Raw genomic sequence first — 13,821 nt, 5'->3', positions numbered from 1 at the left:
TGGGAAAACCAACTAGTTAGTGTCTAGTCATAATCAAGTGAAGAGAGAATGAAAGAAACAAAGAACAAAAGACTTAGAAATTTCTCTTTCTATTTCTCTCTCGATGACCCATACAACAGTGTTAATTAAGCAATACATGAGTTGTTACAACTTACAACTGTGAGATTGTGATGGTTGTGTTGAGAGGCACTGTCTTCTGAAAATGGGATGATTGTTTGTACATTTGTAGGGGAAACATGCAAAATATCTACGGGTGAGACTCAGATGAGAGAATTTGATCCAGGAATTGTGACAACGATTTTGGTAAGATAATCTTACCAGATGAGAGATACGGATAGAATACCATAATGAATCAGCCTAACTCCATCTATCATCACAATCTATAATGAATTGGAACTTTATCCAACTATCATCATAAGTTCTGTCAAAAAGAGATAAGAAAGTGATGGAAGCCCATAATGAATCCAACCAATATTCAGCTATCATCATAACTTACAAAAGTAGGTAGATAAAATATTGTTTTTGGAATGTTGTCCAAATTTCTATTCTTTTAGTAGAAATGTTCATAATAATAAATTTAAAAAATTAACACCCCAGATCTCTTGGACCACAGGAGTCCAAAAGAATGTGGTCACTCACCGTTGGATGTAAATTCAACGGTTCACTCACTCTTGCACTTCTTTTAAAAAACTTTTTTGAACCGTTGGATGTTACATCCAACGATGGGTGACCATAATCTCTTGGACCACATGAGTCCAAAAGAATGTGGTCACTCACCGTTGGATGTAAATTCAACGGTTCACTCACTCTTGCACTTCTTTTAAAAAACTTTTTTGAACCGTTGGATGTTACATCCAACGACGGGTGACCATAATCTCTTGGACCCCTGTAGTACAAGAGATCGGGACTGCATAACACCCCCGATCTCTTGGACCACAGGAATCCAAAAGAATGTGGTCACTCACCGTTGGATGTAAATTCAACGGTTCACTCACTCTTGCACTTCTTTTAAAAAACTTTTTTGAACCGTTGGATGTTACATCCAACGACGGGTGACCATAATCTCTTGGACCCCTGTAGTCCAAGAGATAGGGACTGTTATGTTATATTAGTTTTTTAAATTTATTATTATGAACATTTCTGCTAAAAGAATAGAAATTTGGACAATATTCCAAAAACAATATTTTATCTACCTACTTTTGTAAGTTATGATGATAGCTGAATATTGGTTGGATTCATTATGGGCTTCCATCACTTTCTTATCTCTTTTTGACAGAACTTATATTTTATTAATCCAAACCTTCTATTTTATAGATATTCATTTAAAAATCATCTCTACATAAAATCAGTTGAATCCGATATCATTTGACCACTCAATTAAATTCTTAAAATTTAAATACTTTATTGAAGCACCGTGTTCATTGATTTTGTTGGTCTCAATTAGATGCCTTAATGATTTTCAATTTGCATGATTTTTTGCAAGGATGATCTCTACCTTAAAGGGTTATTTGAAGGATCCCTCAATAACAGGGGACTCTGTGTGTGTATGTGTGTGTGTGTGTGTGTGTGTGTGTACAGGGAGCTTCAGTTGAGGGATCCCTTAAATAAGCTTATTGGAGGGACACTCTTGTAGGGCCCACTGTATATTTTATTTCACTAATCCAAACATATTTTGTAGATACTCATTCAAAGATCATTTTTACAAAAAAATCAATTGAATCCGATATCATTTTACCACTCAATTAAATTATTGAGATTTTAGTACTTTCTTGAAGCACCGTGTTTATTGATTTTATATGACACAATTGGATATCGAAAACAGTTTCTAATTTGTCTAATTTTTTGCAAGGATGATCTATGAAGGAAGACTTGAAAAATAGATAGACTAGATCATTAAAAAAAATTCGTAGAGTATCCTAAAGGGCATCCCTCAATAGAAGGGGACTAGCTCCCATTATGGAAAGATACCTTAAGAGTCCGGAATATTCCACTGGAGCTCTACATGGGGCTCTATCCACCCATTTTAGAGCCCCATTTACGGACTATGATTAGGGATAGCTTAACTCTTGAACTATTGCTAAGTTGTCGAACGGTAAGTTAGGTGATACTGATTGTATGGGTGCCGAAGGGCACTAAAGAAGGGGAGAACGATAGAAGCCTTTTGCGCCGATTCTGACAAACAGCGCCAAACTGTTGTTGCTAAAAAATGGATGGCCAAGATTGAGTGCAACTTAGTAATGAGGTATGATGTATGAAGGGAAGAAAGGAGAAGCCCGTGACTAAAGATCAAGCCTAGCCTCGAGGATCACTTTCTAAATGGAGAGTGGTTTTCTTTTATAGATGAGAGGGAGTCCTCACTTCTTATAATGTGGGACTCTTTGTCTTGCTTAGAGTTGCTTCTAGTTGTTTGGTCAAATATGATATAAACAGTATATTAAAAAAAAACCTTCAACCCTCAAATTATTTAGTGGGAAAAGTACCCTTCATCATGTTCTTCAAACGTTCATGTCAATCCATGGAGATAGGGCGAGGGGAGTCCTCACTTATAGTGGAAACTTTCAACCACATATGGTTTGTGTTGCTTTTTCTCTCATTTGGGCTTGTTTCCTTTTGTCTGCAAATCATTAGGATGAAATCTTAATACATACAATAGTGGGCAGCTGGTCATATATGAAGAGAATTCAGCAATGAAGCAAAGGTTATACCACCGGCTAAAACATATATCATTAAGTTTTATTTATTTTTCTAAAGCGTAGGTTTCCTGCTTTTTCCTTTAGAAAAATAAATAAAACTTAATGATATATGTTTTGAGATAAACTCGTCGGTAGTGGTTGAATTTTTTCCAATTTAACTTTTATTTATATCAATACATTAATTTGTTCAAAGGGACGTGTTCTTGCTCGCTATAGTTCTTGATCCCTTTGTTTTAGGTTCAATAAATTACCTACATTTTCTGACGTAACACGTGCCTCTAAAGGAAATTGTTTTCCAAAATCTAGGTACATAATTAGCTATACAATCTAATGGTTGAAAAATTTAGGGTTAGGTGTAATTATAATAGTTATGCATATTAGTGTGTTGATTGATTTTAATTAATGAATAGGTGCCCAAATAATAGGGATTAAATATAAATGCTAAAAAGTAGGGATTTTTAATGAAAATGCTATAAACGTGTGTTGACAAGTATGAATTGAAGATGTCATAGACTGTAAATATTTTCTAATACTAGGACAACTATTAAATACATTCAAATTTGAGTTTTTTTTTTTTTTTTATAATGGTTGAAAAATAGGTGGGTTTAGATAATATAAGCGCCTCTTCTTCTTTTTTTAATATATATTAATAAGCGATAGAATATTATTGATGTGAAAAAACTAATACAAGTTCAGACTTCTTGATACGAGATCATACTTCTTGTAAGCGCCTATCTCTTAATCAAGAACCCTAAACGAGAAATTGAAATGTAGTAATGACTAATTGATTCGGGTCTTCAATTTATGGCAAGTAAAAATTATTTTTGTTTCCTTAACAAAAAAGATAAGGAATTATGATTGATCTTTCAACATTAATGAGATTCTGAAGTAAACGGCAGGCCAGTTTACCTAAACCAAAAAGATCATGAATTGTGATTGATCTTTTAACATCAATTAGATTCTCAAGTAAACGGCAGGCCAATATACTTGTGAGTTCGTATATAGGTCAAAGAAACAATATCTCACAGAAAGGAAGATTAAGAAGCCATCTTCTTTCCTCCAAACGGGAAAAGCTCTTTCTTAGAATCCATTAAAACTTAAGGTACCAATCTTACTATTCTCTTCTCCTTACTTTAACAGTTTATATAATTTCATTGCTATGCCTCTTTTGCTTTGCTTGCACATTTAAAATTAAATAACTCTTTAAATGGGTGTTCCCTACTTGTCTGTACTGCATTCATATCCGTTTATTTAAGTTCATATTGCGTATTCTTCTTCTGCTGTGCATCATCATTTACAAAACCATCAAAACTGAGAAGCCTAATTATGCACATATACATATAACTCTTTGTACTGATCCCAAATTATCTTTAAACAAAGAGCAGACGAATATGGGTCGCGGAAGGCTGAAGATGGAACTCATTGCGAACGAGAGATCTCGAAAAACAACGTTTCAAAAGAGAAGCAAGGGAATGATGAAGAAGGCTTATGAGTTTTCAACTCTTTGCGAAGTGGATGTGTGCATCATCATTTACGGCCCAAAGCTGACTGATCGGCCTCCAGAACTCCAAACTTGGCCCCAAAATTCGGAACAAGTCGATCGTATAATCAACAAGTACAAAGCCAGCACCATGAGCAAACCGGCCAAGAAAACCTTCGATTTGTCGGACCTGTTGATGGACCGAAAGAACAAGGTCTATGCTGATATTTACAGAGCCCGTAAGGAGATGTATGAGGCCAAGTACCCAACATGGGACGAACGTATCGAAAGTTTCTCCGAGAATCAACTCGAGGCACTTCTGGATAAATTAGATGCTAAGCTTGAGTCTGGCAAGAGAACATTACTTAACAAGAGGAACGGAGCTGCTCATCGATTACTTGTAACGAAAAAAGAATGGATGGGTGGAAACCCTAACATGGGTGAATCATCAAGCCAAAAGGAGCCTTGTAATTCTTACATGCAGGATCATTATCATGAAGAGGACCAAAACCCTACGAGCTCTTTGAACAATAATACGGTGGATATGCTCCAGCCATTTGCAGTCTCATCATTTGATCATCATCAACCTTCTGATCAAACGCTTCCATTTGATAATTCAGATCAACATTTGAATAATCTTATGGCTCCTAATCCGAGTTCGATGGCAATGTGGATGTTGATGGAGGGCAACTATAACTATAGTAATCTTCAGTACAGGGCGGGGGATTCCAGCAGTGCTCATTCTCAATCACCATTGGAGGGGTATCACTGTAATTACAGTGATCAAATGAATATGAATATGATGATGACGAATAATAATATTGGTCCTCTAAGCTCCTCATCCATGAGCCACTACTATGCGCGTCTCATGCAGCCTGCAGTGCCCTACATGCATCAGATGATGCAGCCCAGTATTTCATCTCAGCAACTTCAAGTGCATACTTCTCAAGTCAAAGAAGATCAGTACGAAGATATCAACCAATATCTGGTCATGAACAACAAGATGGGTTAGCGAATTACATTGATGATTCACCAATTATTGCTGTGGAGTTTTAAAATTTGTTATGACTTTTGAGGGTTGAGTTTACTCCTCCTTGTTTTCATGTTCTGGTGTATCGTTATCTAACTACCCAGTTTCAATGGGATTTTTTTTTTTTTTTTTCCCCTACTATTTCTACTAATCAATTTATCTTATGTGGTTGTTATTTAATAATTCCAAGCACATTTTCATGAAATATAAAAGCAATTTTCTGGAAGCAAACACATCATCTGGAATTTCTGTTTGCTCAAGCAGCAAACCATGCATGGTTAGGACTTTTCAACAACTTGCTGGAATATGAAATGATGGTGGAATTAATTCAAGAACAATGAGACTGACTGATTCAACATCAAGAAAGAACAAACTCCGCTAATCAGATATGATGGTGGAATTTCATGTGAAAAAGAAATTTAAAAATGTTAGCAAATCTGAATGCACCAAGACAGATGGACCCCCATTCATTAACTGGAGACTTTCAAAAAAAGAGAGCAAGTTAGTGATTTTTCTTCAAATTTGAAGTACAAGTAAGGGTGTTCATCCATTCAAAATGTGTTCATATTTAGCCAATCTGCATCTACTCCAATGCAAATTAATTGTGAATTTTCCAATCCAATACAATATGATATGTCTCAGGTTAAGATTATCATTAACGTTTGGTTGGCAGGACTGGACTGGACTGGACTATTTCAATTAAAATAGACAAGAGTCATGGTCATTGTTTGGTGTGCTAGGACTGGACTGGACTGGACTATTTTAATTAAAATGGACAAGAGTTATGTTGTTGTTTGGTGTGCTGGAACTAGACTTATTAAATTGGACAACAATCCAATGTATTGTGTCTTACAAGTCTCACCTAAAAGGTGGAACTCATAAAGACTAGCTTGGACTGGACTTCAATCCAATCCAAACTCTAGGCCACCAAATGAGTTATCTAACGAACATAATTCTATCAAATAATATAAGAATAGGGTAGGTTTTTGTGAATTAGAATAACTAACAGAATTTAGTCATCACAAGATAAAGGCCTTTTTTTTTAAACACTTGCAATTAAGGGCCCTAGTTTTATCACAAGAAAAAACTGCAAAATCCAATCCAATCCAACTTATCGTAATTGATTAGTTAACCGGTTCTCTCTGGTTCGGACAAAATGCAGGTTCTGCTGAATTGGGATAAATAAATAGAGCGTTTAGTGCAATTTTAAGCTTTAGTTTCTTGAAGGAATATCAGGCTTCCAAATCCAAGGCTATTCTGCGATCTTGGATTGAACAAAAGTGTTTTATGAAAAGAATACCAAGCCAAATAAACAAGAACAGGATGATACAAAAAATAAATAAATAAATAAATAAAAACAAAAATTAGTCACAGTAAGTGAACTATTGAAGCCTTTGTCATTAGGAGCTAGTGAGGCCAGCCTTGATCTTCTCAGTGGTGCCAACATCAGTGTTAAATGATTTGGCAAGGATGGCGTCGTCAATGCCAGTGGTGAAAACAGCCGGCGGCACGGTAACTGCTCTAGCACTTGCACTTCCGAATGCTGCAATGGCTGTGGCTGGCAATTGAGGATCCGAGTTATACTGATAATGGACTAATCCCTTAGGAAAAATGAACAGATCTCCAGTTTGAAGCTTTTGAGTGCACACAGGTTGTTTTTCGTGTTGATTAGCCCTACTTCCAAGGAACCATCAACAAGGAACAAAAGTCCAGTTGCATCCGGGCGGGTGTGGGGTGGGAAGAGTGTGTTTGGAGGAAATTGAAGCACTGCATATGACACACTCTGACCATTCAGGGCAGGGATCTCAACCAGGCTTGCTTTCGACCCCTTAAATGTTTTGGGAGCTTGATCGAAAATGCCACGAAAGCCAGTGAATGTGAAAAGGGATCCATCAATCATGCCGTTGAAATTCGGGGGGACTATGAAGTCAGAAATGATATCAGGATCACTTGCCAGGGCAAGTACCAATATGATAAGCGATTGTAAATATAAATGGTTCAGTTTGTTTCTGGTTGATATCTCTAACTGGCTGTTATGGTAATGGTATATATATGCTTTCCTATAGGAGCTGATCAGGTTCTGTTGATGTTTTTGTGTTGAAATTTTCTGTGTCATTTCTCTGTTCTCTTTTGGTTGGCCTCATTGAAAAGGCACAAGCCGGCAGAGATATTGCCTCTTGGACTTGTAGGCAGCTTAACTACAACATCTTCTGATGATGCATGGATTGAGAGGCATAGTCTGACATGGCAGCTTCACATAGCCAGCATGCAAATATTAGGAACACATTATACATATAATAGAATATGCTAGTTTTGGCGGTGATGGATATAAGTATTGTTTTGCTTTGATTCAAGAGCAACAATATTTGGGTATATTCTATTGCAGCCTTTCACTCATGCCTTAGAACCTAATAATCACCCCGTAATCAGATATTAAGGTATCAACCACCTCTTAGTCTAGCGATAAATGATCTCAACCACTTAACCTACAAGCCCCAGCCCCGTGCATATACAAATACTTGCGAGAAACACTTTGCTTCTTGATAAAGGCACCTTAAGTGCAGTTGAGTTTAAAACCTCTGACATGCACTGCTTCTTACCAAAACAATACTGAACAAAGCTCTTTACCACACTGTATTCGAAGTCCTAGATTTGATTTTCCCCTTTCCCATATCACATGTATAAAAAAATTGCTGACAAGTGCTTTCAAATAAAAAGAATCAATTTTTTAAAGCTTGAATTGAAATTAGTGTTTTCTTATACTAGAGAAGTACTTCTGCTTCCTGGAAAAACCACCTATCAATATGCAAACGTTGCGTTTTATGAGCTTTCAGCTTATGACCAAAAAATAGTTGAGAGTTACCTTGGAAAGTTACTTTCCATGCCAAAGTACTGAATATAATTACTAAGCATGGGTCAATACATCACTGATCTAACTCAGCAAAATAAAACACAAAATCTCACATGCAATGGTGAAGAGGGGAGAAAAGCAGAAAGTTACAGAAAGACGTACATAAATAAAGCCCTACATTCCCCCTTCTCTAATTAGCTTTAGCTGACTATATTTTGCTAAGTATTGGAAATTATACTAAGGCTTTGCCGGCTCTTCGGGTAAATCATCTTCGTCATGGTAAATGTTCTCGGCCATCTGCCAGATTTGGAGTATGTTATCTTCAGCAACACTAGCAACAACCCAATCTTCACATGGGTTCCACGAAAAATCAGATATTTTACTGGTGTGACCACCATGAATAAAAAGCAACTCTGGTGGACCATCTTCAGCATCCTCTGGTGTCTGCTCTTCATCGATTCTGTAACAGAACCAAAGTCATAACATTTAGGTCAAGATTTATTTTCTATGAAATACAGATATATTTTAACAGAGAATGATAATTTTTTTTTTAAAAACTTAAAGGGCATCATAATTGTACAGGTGTGAATTAATAGAGACGCGCAGCAAAGACACAAGTACACTGGTTTTCCTCATATTTAAGCTAGGATAGTAACTAAGGCTTTGTAGCATGGTGGTGACCTGGAATAACAGATGAGCGGGAGGAGTGGCATAATGGTATTGACCAAGATATAGGTACATTTTTAACTACATGGCCAAGGATATCTCAGTCTTCGGATGTGAGGCCTCCATTGGCTTCATTGGCTCTAGGCTTTTGTTTTGTGGGCTTAAAACTTTAGTTTTTTTACTCTCTTTGGTTCATTCCTAGGTCCAAGAATAACCAACAAGCTTGGACAAGCTTGGCTCTGTGTGCCTGCTCAACAAGAACATGCAGGCTATATACTTGGCACTTCAAATATTAAGAGGAAGATGCCCTCCACGTGCTCTGATGCCTAAGGCCCATACTTCAGTATAATGTCTTAGGTTCCCCTAGTTAGGGTTAATGATTCTTATTTTCCTCATGCAGACATATCGCATCTTGTAACACTATTCTGTAATAGGTTTGATTTAGTTGGCCCACATCTATCCCAGTCCTTACTGTCTGGTTTCCAAACTAAACAACTAAATTCTAGAGCCATAACCTAAATGCTTGCATGAAACAGCACTTAATGTATTGATTTCTGTTAGAATACCACAAGTTCGAGTGAAGATCACCTCTCCCTATAAATTAAAAACAAAAGCTGATAATCGGTTATTTAAGGAATACCTGCTAAGATCCCACACCATGAGTCGCCTGCCAAGGCAACAAGAAGCTAAGATAGTTTCATTTTTCGGATTCCAACCGACTTGGAAAACCTCCTCCCTGAATACACCACAATAAAAATTTGAGATCAGATCTATAGATTGATTATATCAAAGATAATTTTAGACATCCAAATTTATCAGTTCCAAGGAAGGATCCTTACTTATGGCAATCAAAGGTGTGGAGAGCAGTATTGATTTTGCGTAGATCAAACAGCTTAACAGTTTTGTCAGTGGATCCAGTTGCAACAACCCATTCATTGAAGGGATTGAATGCCAAACAGTTAACCTAACATAACATCACATGGACAAACGACTTCAAAATTGTCCACAACTGTCAAGGATATAATATCACTAAAGAAACAACCCATTTGTTACTTATAGTCAGATAAAGAAAACTATAAACCTTATAAACTCTTGAAAATTCAAAAATGTAAAGGATATATTAATTTACACAAAGGTTGTGAGCCCTAAAGTCTAGATGCAAGAGAACCACAGGGGAGGCATTGGCCTGCAGAGGTGATTCACATCTAACCACCGGATAAAAGAATATGTTAACTATCTCAAAAATCCATTGCATGCTCTTATTTCTATTAGGTGGCCCAGAACCTAAATCCACTGCAACAAATTGGCCAAGTTATCTAGTGTTATCGAAATGTCACCAATACAATTTTCCTTTTAGTTTCTCCGTACTCATAGATAAAAGCTCACATCCTAGCTTTCATGAATAACTATTGTTCTCAGTCCTTTCCAGGCATCCAAAAATATCTCCAGATTTTCATCAGGCTTTTTAATATTTTACCAGATTATTTCTTTGTTTGAAATAGGCTTCAGCTAAGTACTAACCTTAAATACATCAGAACCATGACAATGAAAACAATTTTGAATTACAATGATCACTCATTATTTCCTAGTATACATGTATTTAGGAAAATCACTTGGACAACTAAACTCCACTGGTTAAAACACTTCGCCTGGTTGATGAAAAAAAATAGCTAGGCACCAATATGACAGTATGTTAGAACAGAACTAAGACATGAACAAACATGAAAGTACCAAGATTGACATATAAATCTGGAATGCAGAAACATCAATTATCTACAGCAATGAGAGAATATTAACATCACTCACTTCACTTTGATGAGCAACTACAGATTGGACAGGCTTGGTAACGGATGGAGTCCGGAGATCCCATATAAGAAGGTATTGATCATCACCAACAGAACCAAATAAGTATTCATGCCTCAAATGCCATGCTACGTCTTCTACCACACCTTCATGAACCTAATCCAGCATGCATTTCAAACAACGGTAAACTTTTACATATAAGATGCAGAGAAGTGGCAAATGTATATAAGTATTTTTCTAGAAAGAGCTATCTTATTGCATCCAAATCAGAACACTGAAGCCGTCCATTTTAATGATAGCCTTCCTTTGGTTCATGTGAAATTCTAGCCTTTTCTTTACCTAAAGCTAAAGGAAAAGCTGTACACAATAATCGATATTAAATGTTAAGCATGCTCTGATAAGATTCATTTCTCTAAATGAAGAACAATATGTGCAACATATATGTAGAGGCATACCTTAAATATTTGCATAGCCTCAAGGGTTTTGTTCTTGGGAGTCGCGTTAATATCCCACAGGCATATCTGAGCATCATCAGAACCACTGAGTAAATGACCCTGCTTGAACTTACTCCATGATAAACCATATCCTTCAGTGCTGTGGCCCCTCAGCCTCAAGTCAGGACTGCATGCACCATCTAAAGGAGGCTTAGATGGGTGTTTGCTATAATCGAACACAAAAACTTCAGCATTGACGGTCTTTGTCGCAATAATAAATGGATTCTGAGGCATATAACGAGCTCGATTAACCTCTCCATCATGATTTATTTGCTGGATTATTTGCACCTGCAAGAAAATTTAAGACCATATACTTGAGCCCGTTTAGACATAGAATGATAGAAACAACTACAGCATACGGCAAGGGTCAGTGTTTTACTTCAGTTATTAAAGTGCCATACTGTCAGCGATACAGCTCATGAATCCAAACCAGAGCATAAACCAATTGCCTCATTACATTATTGTTGTTAGTTTCAGTGATTCTAGGTAGCTGTTAGTACTTTCTACTTCAAGTAAGTGCATTCCTCCCTCATCGGGTCAAATTGGGACACAATTGAAAAAGCTGGTGTGTTTTCTCCATATTGGAGACACCAAATATCCCTTCTATTTCATTCTTTCTTCAATTCAAGCTATGTGCTTATCACAGAACATGTTTTGTTATAAATCAAATTCTTAGAATGACCAAAACAAAAACAAAAAACAAAAATTTCCCACTTTCTTTCAAGTTTCTACAATGTGATTGAAGTGCCAGTACTTCTTATTTCTAATAAATTGATAAAAATGTATAAAAATAAATAAAATTCAAAATTTCTTGTATTTTCCAGCACTATCTTTACAACCAAACAGGCCAGCATTCCAAAATACCCAAATTCGAAATCTTTAGCACATCAGTATGAACTGCTTATATTCCACCCTATCCGAAAAATCAACAACTTAAGACCACAAAATCAAGCCTTACCTTGCCATTGGCGCAACCAAAACCGCCAACCTCAGCTCGATCATCATCATAATGGCGAGCATCGTTCTCTGCGTCCTCCAATGGTAGCTGTACCTGAGCAAGCATAAGATAATTAGGCTCGTTCTCGGAGGTATGGGTCCCCAGAATCATCTTCTGCACAGAATAGTCCTTCCCTGGAGGCTCTTCCCGGTCCGGAAGCCACTCGACTGTAAGCGAAGGCCATTCTAGGGCATGGGTTATAACCAGATCGTACAAGAAAGGTGTGTTCTTTTTCCATATCTTGTACTCCTCGTTTATCAGCCTCTCCTCAATCTCTCCCCTCATTTCTTCCTCGTCTTTTCCCATGCTCTTTCTTCCACTTTCTCAGAGATTCGGATTTTCTCGAGAATTGTTGAATCTGAAGCCGGGGGTTATTGGCGGGAATTTGGCCGAAACAAACCCTAAATAGAGGGTTTGAGAGGAGAGTGAGAAAGAAAGAGAGAGAGTGTGAGTATTTGGAACTTTTGAGAGATATGTTGGGCTTTGCCGGCGCGTCTTCAGTCTCTGAAGTCTTACGTTGATGGTTATAGTAATTTAGTAATTTTTTATTTACTATAATTTCTCAAGTTAATGTTTAGTTACAATCCTATTCCTAAATCACACTCTGAGTTGTATTTTCATCTTTTTTTCTTGTTTGATAAAATGTTGTATTGAATAAATATCATAAAATGCGTACAATGTCAATGTACAAATATTGTATTTTCGTCTTAAAATTTCAATAATAATTGTTGTGCTCCTCAAATAGTCTCGCCTACGCATAGCACTCTTGGTCCTATTACTTTGATTGATCCACAAATTTGGTCTCACACACTTTTTATAATTTCACATTCACACCAGGGTTACAAACCATTATATTATTTTTAAAAAACAGTAATTTTAAGACAGTAATTTTGATGAATTTTAAGAAAAATTAGGGCAACTTGTGTTCAATAAATCTCACGTGCACATACATATGATGATGAATTTTTTTATATTATAAAAAAAACAGTAATTTTGATGCACTATTCTTTGGCGCAATAATATCAGAAAGAAACACCAAACTCTTCACTCATAAAATTTAGAGACCTATAAGACTCATGTAGCCTATGTAAGTGGGAGAGTTCAAAAGAAGACAGTTGATTAATCTGATATTAATATTATCTGTCAAAAACTGCGACTTTTAGCCCTTTTTTTGTTTTTTGTTTTTTGGTTTTTTTATCAACGAAAATAAGAAATACAAATTTGAGATCTCTTCTAAGTTCTAATATTAAGAAGATAACACCTGAGGTTCTGTGTTTGAATCCCTAAATTTTTTTACCACTGGGTCCATCGTGTTTCATTGACGAATTTATTGATGGATCCAACTCCGAGCAATTTTTGGCCGGTGGCTTTCCATTAGAAGCCAGTTTTAAGAATGATTGATTTTGCCTCTCATTTTCGAGAGTGGCATTCAACTGACCCATTTTCAGGTCCACTGGCCATGTTTGATAGGGAGGATTAGATTGGACTAGTAAAATACTCATATTTCATGTGCAATCAAGGAATAGTATGAGTGTTGTTTTCTAACTTGGAGGATTAGGATGGATAATTCATAAGAGGTTCATATACCTAAAACTTATCTCTACTAATCCCACCATTTTCAAGGGGATTAGTGGGGATAAGTTTTAGACATCAATCTCATATGAATAGTCCACCTTCATCCTCCAAGTTAGAAGACAACACCCACATTCTTCCTTGCACCTGAAATCTAAGCATTTTACTAGTCCAAGCTAGTCCAATCTAATCCTCCCTATCAAACATGGCCTGGGAAAGTCTTCCAAAAAAATTC

General features: G+C 36.5%; 2 protein-coding genes and 1 pseudogene across 2 annotated transcripts; 1 reads left to right on the top strand and 2 right to left on the bottom strand.

The window, feature by feature from the left end:
- Positions 4,085-5,185, top strand: LOC18785735 (MADS-box transcription factor 50). The gene has a single exon (XM_007219358.1). It carries the CDS (start codon positions 4,085-4,087, stop codon positions 5,183-5,185), a length of 1,101 nt encoding a protein of 366 aa, XP_007219420.1.
- Positions 6,604-7,319, bottom strand: LOC18784682 (annotated as a pseudogene).
- On the bottom strand, positions 8,063-12,537 carry LOC18784714 (WD-40 repeat-containing protein MSI1). The gene is made up of 6 exons (XM_007218003.2): positions 11,976-12,537; positions 10,979-11,305; positions 10,527-10,679; positions 9,560-9,684; positions 9,361-9,456; positions 8,063-8,514 (listed from the first exon to the last, which is right to left on the bottom strand). The coding sequence occupies exons 1-6, from the start codon at positions 12,318-12,320 to the stop codon at positions 8,292-8,294; spliced, it is 1,269 nt and encodes a 422-aa protein (XP_007218065.1). The 5' UTR covers positions 12,321-12,537; the 3' UTR covers positions 8,063-8,291.

Source organism: Prunus persica, chromosome G2 (assembly GCF_000346465.2).
Source record: "Prunus persica cultivar Lovell chromosome G2, Prunus_persica_NCBIv2, whole genome shotgun sequence".
Taxonomy (NCBI): domain Eukaryota; kingdom Viridiplantae; phylum Streptophyta; class Magnoliopsida; order Rosales; family Rosaceae; genus Prunus; species Prunus persica.
This window is presented reverse-complemented; position numbering and strand designations above follow the sequence as displayed.